This window comes from Desmodus rotundus, chromosome 4, assembly GCF_022682495.2.
Source record: "Desmodus rotundus isolate HL8 chromosome 4, HLdesRot8A.1, whole genome shotgun sequence".
NCBI classification, from domain to species: Eukaryota; Metazoa; Chordata; class Mammalia; order Chiroptera; family Phyllostomidae; genus Desmodus; species Desmodus rotundus.
The window spans coordinates 179,872,673-179,888,987 of record NC_071390.1 but is presented as its reverse complement, the minus strand read 5'-3'; the positions used below and the strand labels follow the sequence as shown (position 1 = coordinate 179,888,987).

Here is a 16,315-nt window from a genome sequence, read left to right as displayed (position 1 = left end):
CCCGCAAACTGGAATTATCGTCTGGAGGGTGGGCCCCTTGTAGTACAGGCTTCCCCTGCTAGGTGAGTGTTCTAGGAACCATCTGTGACAGTGTACCAACTGGTGTTGTCATGAGAGGCTGCGTTCGGCTTCAGTGAGTTTTCTTTGAAGACTTTCAGCGTGTTTGCCTGTTTCGTGTTGGGGGATTTATGAGCACACCTGCCTGCATTGTGCTGAGTGTTCAGCAGTTTTTGACCAAAAACGGCATGACCCTCATGTCCCACCCTCCCTATTCACACAAATCTCACCCCCAGCAACATTTTTTTGTTTCCCCTGGATGAAAAACGTCCTCTAAGGGAAACATTTTGCTGATGCAGAAGAAGTGAAATGAAAAACAGTAGAAGCACTAAAAGGCATCAAAATCGACAGATCCCAAAACTGTTCTGAGCAGTAGGAGAAACGTCTCGATAGGTGCATTGTATCAAATGGAGAGCACTCGTAAGGTGACTGAAGTTTAAACATGTGAGAATGAATACCCCATTTTTTATAAATAAATTCCAGTTTTTCTTGGGTCCCCCCATGAATACGTAACTAACCTGGCTCCGTATCTGATGATGAGTCAGTGTCATTCCCTTCAGTAGCAGAACGAAGGGGGCGCGACTCCAGCAGCCTCGGTAGGTGGAGCCTCAGCACTTGGCAAGTCCGGTCCCCCCCCCCCCCCCCCCCCCCCCGCCGTGGGTGATAAAGTCACACAGCCTATGGGCAGCGGAGGGCACTTTCCCAGCTGGGTGAGGGGCATCCACACGCAATGCACAACTCAAAGCAGACGCCAGGTGAAAGGCCGAGCACCTTCGCGCTGAAACGAAGAAGCCTGGGAGGAGGCTCAGCTGCCACCGCTGACACTCAGCCCACTGCTTCGTGCGAACTGGGGTGGCTGGAACGAAATAGACCCACTCTGTCGTGTGTTGGAAGGAATGCGAAGCAACCGAAACCCTCTGACGTCTCCGGTGGGAGTCGAAAGTGGTCGGTCACTTTGCAAAACTCTTTGTCAGTTTCTCATACAATTAAAAAAATACCCACTTGATGATCCAATCCAGTGGGTCCAGTCCTATGGATCCGGCAATGTAACTGCCAGGCTCCCCAGGAGAAGTGAAAACACATGCCTAGAGAAAGACTTGTGCAAGCGTGGTTCTGGCAGCTTCATTCGTCACAAAGACTGGGAGCAGCCCAAAAGCCCACCGCCAGGAAAATGGATAAACAAATCGTAGTACGTGCATCTAAGGGAACACTAACCAGCAAAAAGAAAAACAAAAGCCACAATCGAGCTACTATTACCTGCAACAACGTGGACAAGCCTTCTCTTTGGGAAGAGTTCACCAGAGCGGGCCTAGGAGAGAGATGCGAGGCCTGCTGGCGGATGAAGGGGCTGGGCGCTGGGGGAGACGAGGCAGCTCTGAACCGCTTTTCCAGGTTCCAGACAGCTCCCCCCAATGTTTCTGCAGACTCAGGTGTCCCTACTTCCCCCCAAGGCGTACAGTGGTGTGGGAACTCGAGGCCCCCTCCCCTGCCTTCCACCACCCTCTGCTCCAGGGCCTTGGTGTTCCCTGGGGCCTGCTGCGCTGGCCGACCCGGAAGCACTTCACTCTGGGACCCAGCTCGTCTCAGGCACCTCACCCCTGCGCAGGGTGATTAACTTGTCCGTTTTAGACTTCTGCTCACCGATGCTGACACGAAACCTCCACCAGCCTGAAACCGGGCGCAAAACAGTAGTTACTGGAAATGCACTTTTCAGAAGTTGATGTTTTGCATGAGTTCCTCCTCTGTGCTCCAGCCTCCCCTAGAGGGACCTGAAATTAGGTGCTTTTTGTGCGACTTTAACCTTGCGTGGCCCACGAGCAGAGGTGTGGGCCCCGGGCCCAGCCGCAGGTCTCTGTGTAGACCGAGTACTTGGAGCACCCCGCCCCCACGCCCGTGCTGCCCCCGGCGCCCGGCTGACCACTTTACAAGGCAGCCCAGTTCCCTAGGCCCTGTCCCGACGAGCTGTTGAACTTGGACAAAGGCCTTTTCCTCCCTGATGACATGAGCGGCCCCGTTTCTGAGGACAAGAGGAGGTGTGCATGACCTCAGGACGGCCACACCACTTCCTGCGACTCAGTGACTGTCCACTGAATGGGTGGGGACAGGACCGTGGGGCCTCCTGCTCCCACGGGTGGGGTGGGGTTGACAGCTGCCACCTCTGTGGGTGGGGCGGGTGTCTGGCATTCTGCTAGGAAGCTCCCCGAGAGGGAGGGACCCCACACCCCACTTACAGAGGAGGAAGCTAAGGTTGAGAGAGGTGAGGTCATTTGTCCAAGGTCAAACAGCTGGACAGTGGCAGAGCCAGGGCTCGTGCTCAGGTTGGCTGATGCTCCCCAGGACAGGAGGCTACATGAAGACCGTCCATCCTTCCTCTCATCCTGACCCCCTGCCCCCGTTTCTCAGGTTGGCGTTTGTGGTCTGTGCCAGCAAGCCGGAGTTCCGTCCATGCACTAAAAATAGCCTGCCGAGCACCGCTGTGTGCCAGGTGCTGCTCGAGGGTCCGGGGACCCCGTGCTGCTCGGTCAGGTCAGCCTCGGCCCCTTGAACTGCTAGTGCTCTCGCTGTCTTTCTCAAGACGTCCCCTCCTTCCTCGGAGCAGGGACGCAGCCTTCCTTGGCGTCTCCTAACGCCGCCTGCCTCTGCCTTGCGCCTGTCAGGCTCTCATCCAGCTGGGACTGATCTTCGAGGACGGTGCAGCACGGAGCGCCGTTTCTCACTTCCCTCAAGTAAGCGTGGTCCCAGCAGCATTTTCGGAAACTTCTGTCCTTTCCCACGGCCGGGGCCACGCCGCCTTTGTCTCAGATCCAGTGTCCATGTGGACGAGGGCCAGTTTCTGGGCTCTCTGTCCCATTCCAGGGTCATCTCGCGTTCCCGGCGCCAGCCCCGTGCTGGCTTAGTCGTGCGGGTGGCAGCATGCCCCGAGGTGCTGTGGGCATGTCCTCCACCTCTGGTCACTGGTGTTTCAGCTGTTCCTGCGTCGTGCAAATGTCACCTTCAGCACGGCCCATCCTAGCCGTGCACTCATTCTGCTCACTGCCCTCCTTCTGCCCCCAGCGGTCCCGGCCACCACCCCCCCCCCCGCCCCCCTTCACTTCACTCTTCAGCTCTGCAGAGCATCTATCGCCTTCTGCCCGCTGGGAGCCCACTGATCCTGTCCAGCGTTCACTGTGCATGTCCCTGGCCGGCAGGGAGGCCGGCAGGCGTCCTGGCGTGCTTCATTCTGAGGCCCCCAAGCACGGTCCTACGTGTTGAGTTGAATGTCCTCCCACATGCATGTTGGAATCGGCATTTTACACCCCCTGTCACGAGCGCAGGTTCGTGACAGAGTCTTTCCTGTCAGTCAGCCGGGCGGCTGCTGCCTGCGGAGCAGCCGGGCGCCGAGGAATGAAGAGTCACACAAGGGAACCACGCTATTCACTCAGCTCTCATTGAATGCAGCTTCCCTCAGAGCGGAACATCAGCATACACAGTATCCTACTCACACCCTGACCGTCTAAGAGAAACATCACGCGCACACTCACAGCCCTCCATGGGGGATAACGAACCCGAGTCCCGAGTCTCGGTCTTCGGGTCCGGCAGCCAGCACGGTGGGCAAGGGGGTGGTCAGCGTCTTGTAAGGAAGGATCTCCAGAGCCAGGTGGGCAGCAGGGCAGGGCCTCTGGCAGCCGATGCCAAGGGAGACCAGCGTGGCGTGGGGTGGCCCTCCGGGGTGTGCGGCTCGGCGGTCTCCGCAGTGCTCTGGAGCCTGCCGCAGTTGTCCCTGGAAAGTGGGGGGCTCGACACCTCTGGGTCCTTTGATAAGTGTCTGGCCCCCCTGCCGGCACGTGGGGCCTTTTCCCAGAAGCCCGTGGGGGGCCCCGCTCCGCAGACACGGCCCCCCTGGCCCGTGTGCGGACATCGCAGGTGCGTCTCCTGGCCGGACGTGTCTGCTCTGACTCAGGCAGTTCCCTTCTTGAACCGCAGCATCGTGGCTGACTGGCCGCTGTCTTGGTTGACAGGTCTCCACTTTGTTTTACAGACTTCATGCCGTCTGGATCAGACGGACGACGTTTTATGGGTCCTGCTCCCCACACCCACACACTGGGTTGGGGTTCGCACGGAAGTTTCTTTGGCTCTGGAAGTCGACTTGGAAAGCAGCAGTACACGTGGGGACAGTCTGTGGCCTCCTACCCCGCGGACTCGGCTCTCCATGGGATGGACCTTCCTCGTTTCCCCGATAGCGGTTTCCGGTTTTTCTTGCAGCAACCTTGTGCATCATTCCCGGATTTTGGATGCTGACATCATTTCCTGAATAATGTCTATCGAGGAAAGCTTATTTCCCCACATAGTCGCTAGCACACCATCAGAGCCGAGTCTCGCACTGATTCTGTTTCCAACAATTGGGCTAAACTCCCTCTTCAGTGCCGTGGTGTCTGTCGACTCTCAGGCCCTTGTGTGCGCAGCCGCGTGACCTGTGAATAGAGATGGCGCTGTTTCTCCCCACACCTCACCGGCTCCCAGCCACCTCCGGCCGGACTTGCAGCGGAGAGCTGCCTGGGCACTGGTCTCCTGGCCGGCCTCCCAGGGCGAGCTCTCGGCCCTGCCCCATTAACTTGGATGGCCATGTGAGGTCTTGGGCAGAGGCTCGCTCTCATCAGACTCACTGCGGTCCCTGCTCTCCCTGAGAGCTAGGACGTTTTCTCAAGAACAGAAATCGGATCTTACGGGATGCTCTCCTGCGCCTGTCGGCAGGATCCGTGTTTTCCAACATGTTAACGCGTGAGCGTCCCTTGGGTGCAGGAGAGCGCCTGTGGTTGGGGGCAGAGGAACAAAGGCCCCGAGCTGGCCCTCCCCCACTGCCCGCCCCCTCCCAGCAACTCCTCCTCGTGCGTCTCCCTAGGGTCTGTATCCGTCCACTCGACACCCATTAGTCGTAAGGCCACGCCGATGGCCCACATTGTCACACCTCCCGGCCGTCCAGAGCCCACAGTCTGTGCCACCTGTCACACACCACGCCTATGTGTCTCACGCCAATGTCACCCGGGCCAGGTGCCAGACCGCGAGGGACAGCCCCTGGGCCCCAGAGCTTGCTGGGCTTATTCCAGTTGGCCAGTCCAAAGCGGTTTCCCCGAACTGCCTTTCCTTCGGCATCGTGACCTGACGGGGCAGGGCCAGGAGGGACGTGGGAGGGGACCGCAGAGCCCTCTGTGGCTGTCCCAGCGAGTCCGCCTCACGCCAGCTGGCAGTGCGGGGCCCTTGACTTCGTGCAGGAAAGGTTTCCCAACACGAGTCCGGGGGATTTTGAGAGCTTATGACCGCTGGGGACGGTGACACAAGGAAGGACTGAGAAGGGGAGGCAGGAGAGAGCCTGGGCGGGGTGGCCTGGGCTCCTGGAAACAGTACGGGAAAGGAGTGAGCTTAGGTGCGGCCACTGGCAGCTCAATGGACAGTCAGAGGTAAAGGGGGGCCCTAGGGACAGGTTCTGGGGTTGGGGGGAGCCCGAAATGAGCACTGCTCCCCAGTTGCAAATTCTGTGGGGGCCCTTAAAGTTTAGGAGGCCCTGCAAGCCTGCGGGGATAGGGGAAGGGGGGGGAAGGGGAGGATGGTAGGGGAGGGAGAGTTGGGTCCTTCTCTTTGAGGGCTTTCTTTTTTGGGCTTTATTTATTTATTGTTAGAAGGCGGAGGGAGAAAACACGCACCAGCTGCCTCTCCCAGGAACCCCAACTGGAGGCTGAACTCGAAACCCAGGCATTGAACAGGGGACCCCTGGCTTTGCAGTATGGCCGATGCCCAACCCATGGAGCCACACTGCTCAGGGCCCTCGTGGGGGGTTTAAAGGCTGGGAGTTCAGAGGAGTCTTCGGGGAGCATCTCAGTAGAATATTCATCAGCTTCCTGCCAATGTGAGGTTTCTTGTCCTGACCGCACCCGCCCTCGGGTGGGGCTGGCAGACGGCACTGACCCGATTCCGGCTGCCTCTCTCCTGAGCGGGCGACTTACGCTCTGGCTGGGGAGGAGCTGGGCAAACCCTTCCCTTCCAAGTGTCCTTGGGGGTGGGGGCAGGCTCTGCGGTCCGCCAGCCAGCTGTGGACTGCGGGGCCGTTCCTGGTCTTGGTGTCCCCTTCTCCTGGCGCCCATGCTGTCTCCGGGGCAGGGCCCGCGGGCAAGCCAGCCAATGACCCACAGGCTTGGGAAGGACTCTGCCTGCCCGTCCTCTCTGCGTTTGGACCGGCGGAGAACCAACACACAGGACCCAGAGAGACGGCGGCGGCTTCCTCACTGCTCAGGGCAGGTTCAGCGCAGGGCACAGTCCCACCACCAGCGGTCTTAGTCCCGACAGAACCTTCCCTCCAGGGGTGGGACCTGCGTGCCCCCCGGCCCCCTGTGAGCTGCAACCCCCAGGGGGGCACTGCCATACCTGTGCGGTCTGCCCTCTACCCCGGTGGCCACCGGAGGCCACCCCAGGACCCTCCATGTACAGAACGAGGCCTCTGAGCCCAGGCCCTAGCCAGGCCCTCTGAGGACACTCGCACCTTTGCTGACCGGGCCTGCAGCCCTCTGCAAATGATGTTCCCTCTGCCTGCAGCGCTCCCCATGCAGCTCCCTGATTGACGGGCACCTCCACCAGGCTGCCCTCCCTGACTGCCGCAGCAGAAGTTGCCTTATCCCTGGATGAGGCAGGGCTGCCTAACTTTGATTCCCAATCAGAAAGACCCAGAGTCCGGGAATCCTGTGGGAGCATCAGAGCTGGGTGACAATGGGTAGACTTTGTTGTCCCCTGGCTCCACCTGCCTGGCAGGTGGTCTCAAGGCTTCGGCTCCTACTCTTCTGGGGGCCTCGTGGGGCTGTGGGCCGGGACAGCCCGCTCTCCGCCTGCACCAGTCTTCCGGCGCTCACTGGTGCCCCACCTCCATTCCTCGCTGGTCCCACACAAGTCCGCCCTTGCCCGGTTGCTGTCATCATCCTGCTCCCTTTCGTGTCCCCTGGGTCCCCAGCTCCCCTGAGACAGGACCCTGTGCCGGCCAGACAGCCTCCAGGGACCCACATCTGTCTATTTGTGGCAGGAAAGGTTAGCCAGCTCTTGGGAAATGTCAGGGGATAAGTCAGCGCTAGCCGCAGGCGAGGCCCAGTGACGCGCTGCCACTTCATGAGTCTCTTTCCTTAATCAGCCCAGGAGAAAAGACGCAGCAAAGGGCTGCCCATGGCAATCACCAGCGGGCAGAGTGCTCTCCCTGTCCGGGCTTGCCCTGAGAGGACCAGATGGCTGGAGACCCCGGCTCTCTGTGGTGAGGGGGACTTCCAGGCACCGGGGCTTGGGCCAGGGGACTGGAACAGGCACAGCTATTCAACTCCCTCCCACTCACAGACCCGATGGAGAAACTGAGCCCAGAGGGGACAGACGCTCGCTCTCAGTCAGAAGACAAGTGTGTGGAAGAGCCGGCATCAGGATCTCCGAGAGAGCTCTCAGGAAGATGCCGTCCACTGCACTCGAGACTTACCTCTCCGCCGCTTCACCACCCACCTGTCCATCCATGTACTCACCCATCCACCCACCACCCACCCACCATCCACCCACCCACCTATCCACCAATCCATCCATCCACCATCCACCCACCATCCATCCACCCACCATCCACCCACCGTCCATCCATCCACCATCCACCCACCATCCATCCACCCACCATCCACCCACCATCCACCCACCCACCATCCACCCACCATCCACCCACCCATCCATCCACCCATCCATCAGTCCTTCCATCCATCCGTCCATCTGTCCATCTGGCAATGAGCCCTGTATCTGCCTATTCATTTGTCCACACACCCACAATACTAACTTAACACTTTTCTTCCCGTATATCCCACTATCATGTGCCCACTCACTTTCCCACAGACCCACCGCCTCATCCACCTGTCTCCTCGTCTAGCCCCTACCCCTTAACACAACACATACCCACCCCCACTCACCTGTCTGCCTCTCCCCCACCCATATCCCATTTACCTGTTCCCCACCCACTCTCACCCACGCACTATCCTCCCCACACTCGCCCACTTGCCCTGTCACTGCCCACTTACCTCCACGCTCATAGACTTCTACCCGCCCACTTACCCACCTGCTCGCCCACCCCACCATCCATTCGTCTGCACCCACACGAGAGCGGTGTGTGCTGAGTTGGCTGGTCCAGGGCTCATTCTAGGTGTTTTGCATCCGTGTCAGCACTTGATATTATCTGGTTGGAACTTTTGCCAGCCTGGCGGGTGTGCCGTGCACTTATTGAGGCTTCCATCTGCGTCTCCCCTGTCCCGCGTGAGGGCTGTCGCCTGGGCTCCCTCTTGTGTGGAGAGCCCGCGTGCTTGCTTGCCTTCGGGGCGGACTGCTCGCGCTGTTGGGCGCCTGCCTGCAGCAGCTCTTCCCTCTCCTCGTGTCTTGGGTCTGCACTCCTGAGTTCTGGGAAGCAAGACACAGATTTCAGGTCCACACAGTTCAGGTTCAGGTTCATGGGTGCACACCATTCACACAGTGGTTTAAGGCTGTGCGTGGGGGCCTACAGACTGCGTAGCATTAAGGACGCTTTCGGTTGCAAGCAGGAGAGAGGCAACTTCAGCGACCCCATCGGCTTCTACGACAGACCAACCTGGTGGTGGTGGCAGCTTCAGTGGTTCCAGGACCCAGGACCCAGGACCCAGTCCGTGGCCCCCGTGTGCTGCTTCTGCGGGGTTGGCCTTTCCCGGGCCTGGGTCCCCCTCTGTTCCCGAGGTCTCTGCCAGCACCTCCTGGGGCTCCACAGTCTCGTGCACCCACTCCGGGTGAGCAGGCCGGCTCAGATTGCACAGCATCCTCAACCCAGCGTTGCGGTTGGAGCACGCAGTGCCCATGGTGGGTGGAGTCAGCCTTTCGGAGACCAGGTGGACCCCCACACGGACGCCAGAGCAAATGGACAGGGGTGCGGTCTGGGCTGGATCCATAGCACCCACCCAGTCGGTCATGGCCGGGGTGCTCGGCGGCAGTCACATTGGAGAGGAGCAGCCCCTTCTCCCGACCCTGGGCGCATACCTGCGCACCAGATGGTGGAGCCCCCGGCAGCCTGATCTGGGGATCGCCACAGGGGTTTGCTTAATCAGAAAATTTTCAGCACGGAAGAATCATAAGGTGGACGGGCGCAATGAGCACCTGGCTCCCCACCGGGGCCTGCAGTCCCAACTGCTGGGCCCTGCACGTTCCCTCTCTCCGTCCCTCCTCGAAGGCCTGGCCCGGCGTTTCTGTGTAAGCTGCAGACACTGTGACACTTCATCCTTCGTCTTTCAACGTGCATCTGTCACCCACGGGGATGTTTCCTAGAGGCCCGGAGGGGCCTGGCCACACCTAGGAAAATGGACCATCAGGTCTCAGGCATCAGCCAATACCCTGCCTGGGCGTAGTGTCCAGGGTGAGCCCCGACCCCTCTGTAGCTGTCGGTGTGACCTGAGGTCTGACTGAGTCCCACCTCCTGTGTGTCTCGTCTCTTCAGAACCTTTAAATTCCGCTCTAGGGGGAAAGTGCCGGATGAAACGGTGGTTCCGCCACTCTCGGTGCATGAGTCCGACTTCTGAAGGGCCAGGCGGGAGGTCTGGGGTGGCGCCACACCCCGTGCTGCCTCCCCGCCTCTCCTGTCCGCTGGAACTTAGGGGTGAGCCCCTCGCGAGGGAAGGGGGGTTCCCCTGAGCGCGGCCACGTTCGTGTGCTGCTTCGCTTCGCCCCACTGTGCGTCGGGAGGCGAGCACCCCGAGGCTGCGTCAGCTTTGAGCGTTGCCTCCGAGCCCCCCTTTCTGCCTTCTTCGATCCAATAGGGCGTTTTTAATTATCCCATTGTATCTCCTCGGTCGACCTCATTGTCCCTCTCTAAAGTGCTTTTTAGAGGATTTCCTAAGGTCCACGCTCAGGACGCCGGCATGGTTGGTTGAGGGGCCAGTCCCACCACGGGGGCCACACCCTCTCGGCCTCATCACCCCCAAAGGCCCACCTCCTAACACCATCCTCCTTGCGGGTGAAGCTCACCATGAATTTTGGGGGCACACAAGCATTCCAATCCTAGCAGAATGCTTCTGAAGAGAAGCTACACGTGTTTCTTATTTCTTCTACATGGAATGTTCTTATTTTCTTGTGGCTGCTTTTAAGATTTTATTTTTATCTCTGGTTTTCAGCCTTGGATTAGGAAGTGCGTTGGGGGTGGGGGTTTCCTGTGCGTGTCTGCGTGTTCTGCTCTGGGTTTGGTGAACATCTTAGATCTGTGGGCTGATATTTTTCATCATATTTGGAAAAATTTTGGCCATTATTTCTTCAGATTTATGTGTTTTTCTTGCTACAGCTTCTCCTCTCTTTCTGGGGCCCCAATAATGGACCCAACACAGAAGAGCACCCGTGCTCGCCACCTTGGTATCAGCTCCCCAGATCGGACACCTCCTGTCATGCCGCCGTTAGGGACACCGACTCTTTCACCTGCCGTGAAGCTCAGCCTGGGACATGTTCATTCCAGATGCCTGTGCTCCTCGCCCTTTCGGGACACCCCTCCCTGCTGGGACTCCCCGTCGGCTCACCCCCGTGGCCGTCTGGGCGTCTGAGTCCTGGACTTTGGCAGCGGCTGCTCCGTGGGGCTTGTCTGCTGCCCGCAGCATCTCTGGGTGCGTTTCTGTTGACTGTTGTGCCCCCGGCTGTGCATCGCGTTTTCCCGATTCTTTGTATCTCGTTTTTTTCCCTTAAAAAAAAAACATTTTGTTTATTTATTTCTAGAGAGTGGGAAGGGAGGGAGAAAGAGAGGGAGAGAAATACCAGTGTGTGGTTGCCTCTCGCCCCCTACTGGGGACCTGGCCTGCAACCCAGGCATGTGCCCTGACTGGAAATCAAACCGGTGACCCTTTGGTCCACAGCCCGTGCTCAATCCACTGAGCCACACCAGCTGGGGCTACTAGGTGCACTTTTTTACATAGGGGGAGCAGTCCGTGTGGCACGGACTGGAAGCGTTTTCTCCTCGACCCCTCCTCGTGTGTTTTGACTCGAGGGTGTGTGTTTCCCCGTGCCGCGTCTGGCTCACGTTCACAGGCACAGCTCTCTCCCTTCACTGCCTCTGGCTTTCGGGTCACGGCAAGAAAGGCCCCCCACTCTCAGGTGACAGGGGGATGCACCCACAAGTCCCTCAGGCAACTGTAGTTTTGTTTTACATTCCAGTCCCTGATCCTTCAGCGTTTGCTGGGGGGTGGGGGGTGGGGGGGCGCAGGAAGCCCAGGTTCAGCCTCGTCTCGTCTACAGGTTTATCTGTTGCTCTGCAGGGCTGGGCTACCCCTGAGCCCCGGGTCCCTGGAAACTCTGAAGCAACCCCGCAGCGTCTGTCCCGGAACGCGGCTCACTGCACAGGTCCCCTGCCCCAGTGACTCAGACGGCGCTCACTTGTCCCCCGTCTGCCTGTGACGGGGCGGACACAGACCCTCCAACCCCTTCTCTCTGCCCAAAAAGGGTGAGCTGAGCCGTGCGTGGGGACGAAGTGCTCACTCACCAAACCTGGCTCTGCTTCTCTCTTTCCTCTGGCCCAAACCAGCAGGGAGCCGGGGCGGGAACAGGCCCCGTGGCCCCACCCCTGTTCCTTCCAGACTTGTGTTCTCCTCGATTTCTCTCTGTAAAAAAAAAAGCAAACCAAAAAAGAAAAAAGGAAAAAAAAACAAAAACCCAATCTAAAAAACATCTAAAAAACCCCCTAAGAACAATGAAAAAAAAAAAACCCTAAAAAACTAAAAAACAAAACCAGACCAAAACCCACAAAACAACTCTGAACCCTGTTCGTGAGAGGCCGGCAGATCCCGGCCAGCGCTCTGCCCGCTGCAGCGGCCCCGAGGGCGAAGTCTCTCTCCAGCTGCGGGGTGAGGTTTATCTGGCAGCTCCCTCGTCCTTTACCGAAAGGTCCCCACACTGCAGCACGCGTGACTCTGTCTGCGGTGAGTGCCCGCACCATCCCCCACCCCCGTGCCGCTCTTCATCAGTGCTGACCCCCCCACCCCACCCCACATGCGTGTTCTCCACGTGAACTGTTGAATCAACTTGTCCAGGGAAAACCGGCTGGTGTTTTAGTGGGAGCCCTGCTACAAGGGTGTGTCCTGAGTCCAAGAACTTGAGCCTTCCTGCCCTGGACCCACTGGCGAGCTCCTGCTCCATTCCCTCTGGGGGTCCTGGGAGGCTCCTCCTCCAGGTGCAGAGACGCAGGTCCGAGGTCCTCCTAACTGTGGTCAGTTCGTTTCTCTCTCTTTCTCATGGAATTTTCCTATCGTTTGCTGATCCTTGTTTGGTGCTTCTCTCTCTTTTCCCCTGGTAACGCCATGCCTCTGAACTTGGAGCTGTTCAGCCTTGTCCCTGTGGCCAAGCCTGCAGGGTGGGCTTGGGACACAGTGTGGCTGGGGGGCCCTGAGCTCTCCCTAGCCCCCGCCTCACCTCTCAGCCCCCACCCATCCCCTTGCTCCCGCAGTGGTGACTCACCCCTAGCTCCGTCCAGCACCAGCCTCTGCTGTGCCCCCCACCCCACCCACTGCCGCGATGATAGAGCAGCCCCTCTCCCAGGCCGCCGCCCCAGGCCCCTGCCACCACAGCTGGGTCACGGACTGGCTCCTACATTCATATCACGGGGGCCGCCCCCCGTGAGCCGGCCCAGCCCCTTGGACAGCGGCCGTGGCTCTGCTGACCCAGAGAGGCTGAGGTCCGGCCAGGGCGCAGCTTCCAGAAGGTCGGAGCAGCAGTTTGGGGTCAAAGCAAGTTCAGTGGAGGCGGTTTGCTGCCAGCTCTTATCTCGATGCCAGAACCCACGGTGGACTCGGTGCTGCGCTGAGAACCCTTCCGAGACCAGTTCAGACGCCCTCAGGGGGCTTCTCCTCCCAGGTCACAGGAGGCAGAAGAGCCTCGCCCACCGGGAGTGCATGCGGGAGAGGTTGCCCAGCAAACCGCGGAGGTGCAGAGGCTGACGCTGACTCCCCTCCCTTCCCATGGGGCTGGCAAAGTGGACGTCCGGGAGCTGCGAAGTGCGTGTGTGCACGTGTGTGTGAGTTCACGTGTGGGTGTGTGTGGGGCCCAGCTCCCCAGTGTGCTGATGGGGACCCCAGCAGGAGGCCCTCAGGGCCGCTCCCCTCTCGGCAGGTGGGGGCTGTCCCTGGGTGGGATGTGGGGAGAAGGAGGGCTAGTTAGAGGGGTAAAGTGGTGGCCTGGCCAGAGGACAGGAGTGGTAGCTGCCCCAGGGAGACTTGGCCCCTGGCTACTTAGTGTCCCCTGGGGTCCAGCTCCTGTCACCGACACCGGCGGAGCCTCCCACAGGTCATGGTTTACACTCACATGCGCACTCTCTTTCCAACCCGAGGCCAGGTGTGCAGTAGGTGGTCTATCCATGCCGCCCTGGGTGGCTCTTCCATAACAACGGGGAGGGACACAGCCTAGGCCTCGGGCCCAGAGGGGACATGTCAGGAGGGACAGAACGAAGTGGACTGGCCCTGGGGGGATGTCTCTGTACTGGAGGCAGGGCCCTTCCTACACCGGTGGCAGCCCACCACCCTTCTAACCGAGTGTTTGGCAGTGCGGCCCCCTCCTAGCATCCCACCCTCCAGGGGCCCCGCTCCCCGGGAGTGGGGGGGGCGGCTGTTCTGCCGCCCACCACCCTGCCACCACCCAGCACTCGCTGTGCCGAGGGAGGATGGGCCTGAGAGCACACCACTCGGGTCTGGGCACACCCTGTCTCGGTTTTCAGGTGCCAGGGCCGCTGGGGTTCCGGTGCACCTGTGCTGGTGTCGGGATTTGGAACGCTTGAGTCACGGGGCTCTGCCACCTTCTCTTTCCTCGTCCCTTTCCCTTCTTGGCCTGGGAACAACTAGACCCTCCTGGGGCGTCATCCAGCCCTCGTCTGCACTCTCAGGCCCTGGCCTGGGGCGGGGCACACGGGAGGAGGGCAGTGATCGCCTACTGGAGAAGTCAGCGAAGGGGTGGGCGCGCCCAGTGGGCCGTGGCGGCAGTCCTGTCCGGTTGTTACCGCCCATGCACGTCTCAAGTGCCTCTGGGGCTGGCCCCTTCCTGCGTGTCCCCCCTGTCCCGGCTTAGCTGCTGAACTGCTCTTCCTCCAGAGCCCAGCTCAGGGTGCCCCCCCCGCCGGAAGCCTTCCAGATCCCTCTTTGTGGCCCTATCCCTCAGCTCCAGCCCTGGTCTCTCAGTCTGCACCTCTGCCCAGTGAGCTTCCTAAGGGCAGGGAGGGGGCTGCCTCTGGGCTCCAGTGCCGGCAGGCCAGGTGGTGCGGACCCCAGGCCCTGGAAAGGCCTGTGGGTGTCGGGGGCGGAAGAGGCTGTGGTGCTCTGGGCTGTGCCCGGTGTTGGCCTCTCTGCAGCTCGGAGGCTCCTGGTTCCTGCTGGGGAGGGGTCCTAGAGGAGCTCCTTTGCAGCTTTGCTTTGTCCCCAAGAGGCCAATGGTCACGTTTCCTTCCCTCCCAGCTGCAGGCTCTCTGCCCCGCCCCCCGACCCATGCTGAGCGGCCCCCCAGTGAGAATCCAGTGGGAGCTCCAGTTGCGGCGCCTGGACAGGGGCAGGGTGTCCAGTGAGCAGGGTGCATCACACACGTGCTGGGCCAAGAAAAGAAACAGGAGTGTTTTTAATTTAATTTTTTTGTTTTTGCACTATCTCAAAAAGAAAATAACAACTTCAAAATGTTAAAAATAAACTATTTTTACTTTAAAAGGGCAAAAACAGCCCCAACAAACAGAGCAAATAAAAAGATCTTGGCTGAAGGTACTGAAGGCTTACTCATCGCCGCCCAAGGATGGAAATTGTTCAGACTGGGGGAAATGTAGCAAAGCGCTGGGGGATGGAGAGAGGACCTGGAGAGGCACATGCCTCTGCTTGAGGCGTGTTGAGTGAGCCAATGACAGGGTGTCTGGCATTGGAAGCACTTCTGCCAGAGACAGGGCTTCTACCCACACAGGCTGGTGGGAGATGAGAAGTCAGGGAAGGCTTCCTGGAGGAAGGGACTCACCTGCCTTAAATTTTGGAGGGCATGCCTCAGAGAAGGAGCCAGTGTCGTGGAGGGCTGGGGGGCGAGCGGGTGCAGTGGGTGAGAGCTGTGCTCACAAGCCGAGGACACCTGGGTCCAAATCCCACTCCATCCCCCGGGGGCTGTGACTCCAGGCATACCTCTAACCTTCTTGGGCCCAGTCTGCTGACCTGCAAAATATGGGCGGTGAGAGCACGGGCAAGGCCAAGCCCTTGGGGCGGGGGGCGGCGCACACGGGAGGAGGGCAGTGATCGCCTACTGGAGAAGTAAGCGAAGGGGTGGGCGCGCCCAGTGGGCCGTGGCGCAGTCCAGGCCAGTGTTGGCCCTCCGAGCTGGCGTAGGCGGGCATCAGTTGGTGGCGGCCTGTGGCCACGGGGTGGTGCCAGTCAGCAGGGCTGTGGGGAGCTGCTGCTGCTTTTTTTAATCCTCACCCGAGGACATTTTTTCATTGCTTTTCAGAGAGAGAGAGAAGTGGGGTGGGGGGGGGGAGACAACATTGATCGGTTGCTCCCCATAGGCTCCCCGAGGCCACCCACTGTACAAGGACCCACTGCCTCCTTCCGGTCCCTCCTCCCCACCACCGGTCCCCAGGTCCCCAGGTCCCCAGGAGGGCTGAACTGGGTATGAGGAGGGCAGGTTGCCCAGGTTCTCTGCAGGTCCCCAAGTCCCGGGGGCCAGAGCGGGCTGACGTTGAAGTTTGGAGAATGGGCTTGATTTTAGAGGCTTTGGGAGCTTTGGGAGCCCCTGAGCATCACCGGTCCTTGCTGGTGGCCCCTGGGAAGCCCTCCTTGCGCCGTGCAGGGCTGGCCTCCGGGCGCATCTGACTTGGGGATGGAGGGTTCCCGGGGCCTGCCGGGTCATCCCACCCAGGTCTGGGGCCCAGGCCCCTCTCAGTGAAGCAGCAGGTCCATTGTCCTGGCTGAGGGCTCATCTGTGCCCCCAGAGGGGTCGGAGGTGGGCAGGAGCCAGGGGCTCTCTGCTCCAGCCGCTCAAAACCCCCTCTGTGAGCCTCATCCACCACATGAATGACAGACACCTTACCGCACGTTGGAAGACATCGGAGGACCAAGTGCTGGGCGAGGCCATCAGCTCAGGGACCTCGCCACCCACTCCTGAGCCCACTCGGCCAGGGGCTGGCTGGCCAGGCAGGACCGAACTCCATCTGCCACCCCTTCTGGACTGCTTGGGCCACCACAACACAGGACTAGAGACGGGGACTTAAACAGCAGACTCACCTCCTCCC

The 16,315-nt window shown here is 60.1% G+C and overlaps 1 protein-coding gene and 1 long non-coding RNA gene across 3 annotated transcripts; both read right to left on the bottom strand.

Annotated features, from left to right (window-relative positions):
* Positions 1-689: 689 nt before the first annotated feature.
* LOC139440863 (uncharacterized) lies at positions 690-3,090 on the bottom strand. The gene is made up of 3 exons (XR_011651164.1): positions 2,289-3,090; positions 1,315-1,725; positions 690-913 (listed from the first exon to the last, which is right to left on the bottom strand). It is a non-coding gene; the product is annotated as an uncharacterized lncRNA (long non-coding RNA).
* Positions 3,091-3,182: 92 nt separating this feature from the next.
* LOC123478017 (uncharacterized) lies at positions 3,183-12,600 on the bottom strand. Of its 2 annotated transcripts, XM_071221317.1 has the most exons (6): positions 12,535-12,600; positions 11,564-11,681; positions 10,611-10,768; positions 8,672-9,399; positions 8,150-8,484; positions 3,183-4,508 (listed from the first exon to the last, which is right to left on the bottom strand). In XM_071221317.1, the coding sequence occupies exons 4-5, from the start codon at positions 9,021-9,023 to the stop codon at positions 8,225-8,227; spliced, it is 612 nt and encodes a 203-aa protein (XP_071077418.1). In that variant the 5' UTR covers positions 9,024-9,399; positions 10,611-10,768; positions 11,564-11,681; positions 12,535-12,600; the 3' UTR covers positions 3,183-4,508; positions 8,150-8,224. The 2 variants fall into 2 exon arrangements, 1 of the variants encoding a protein (XP_071077418.1); XR_006653116.2 differs by lacking the exons at positions 8,672-9,399; positions 12,535-12,600 and having other exon boundaries at positions 11,564-11,981.
* Between the last annotated feature and the right edge of the window lie 3,715 nt (positions 12,601-16,315).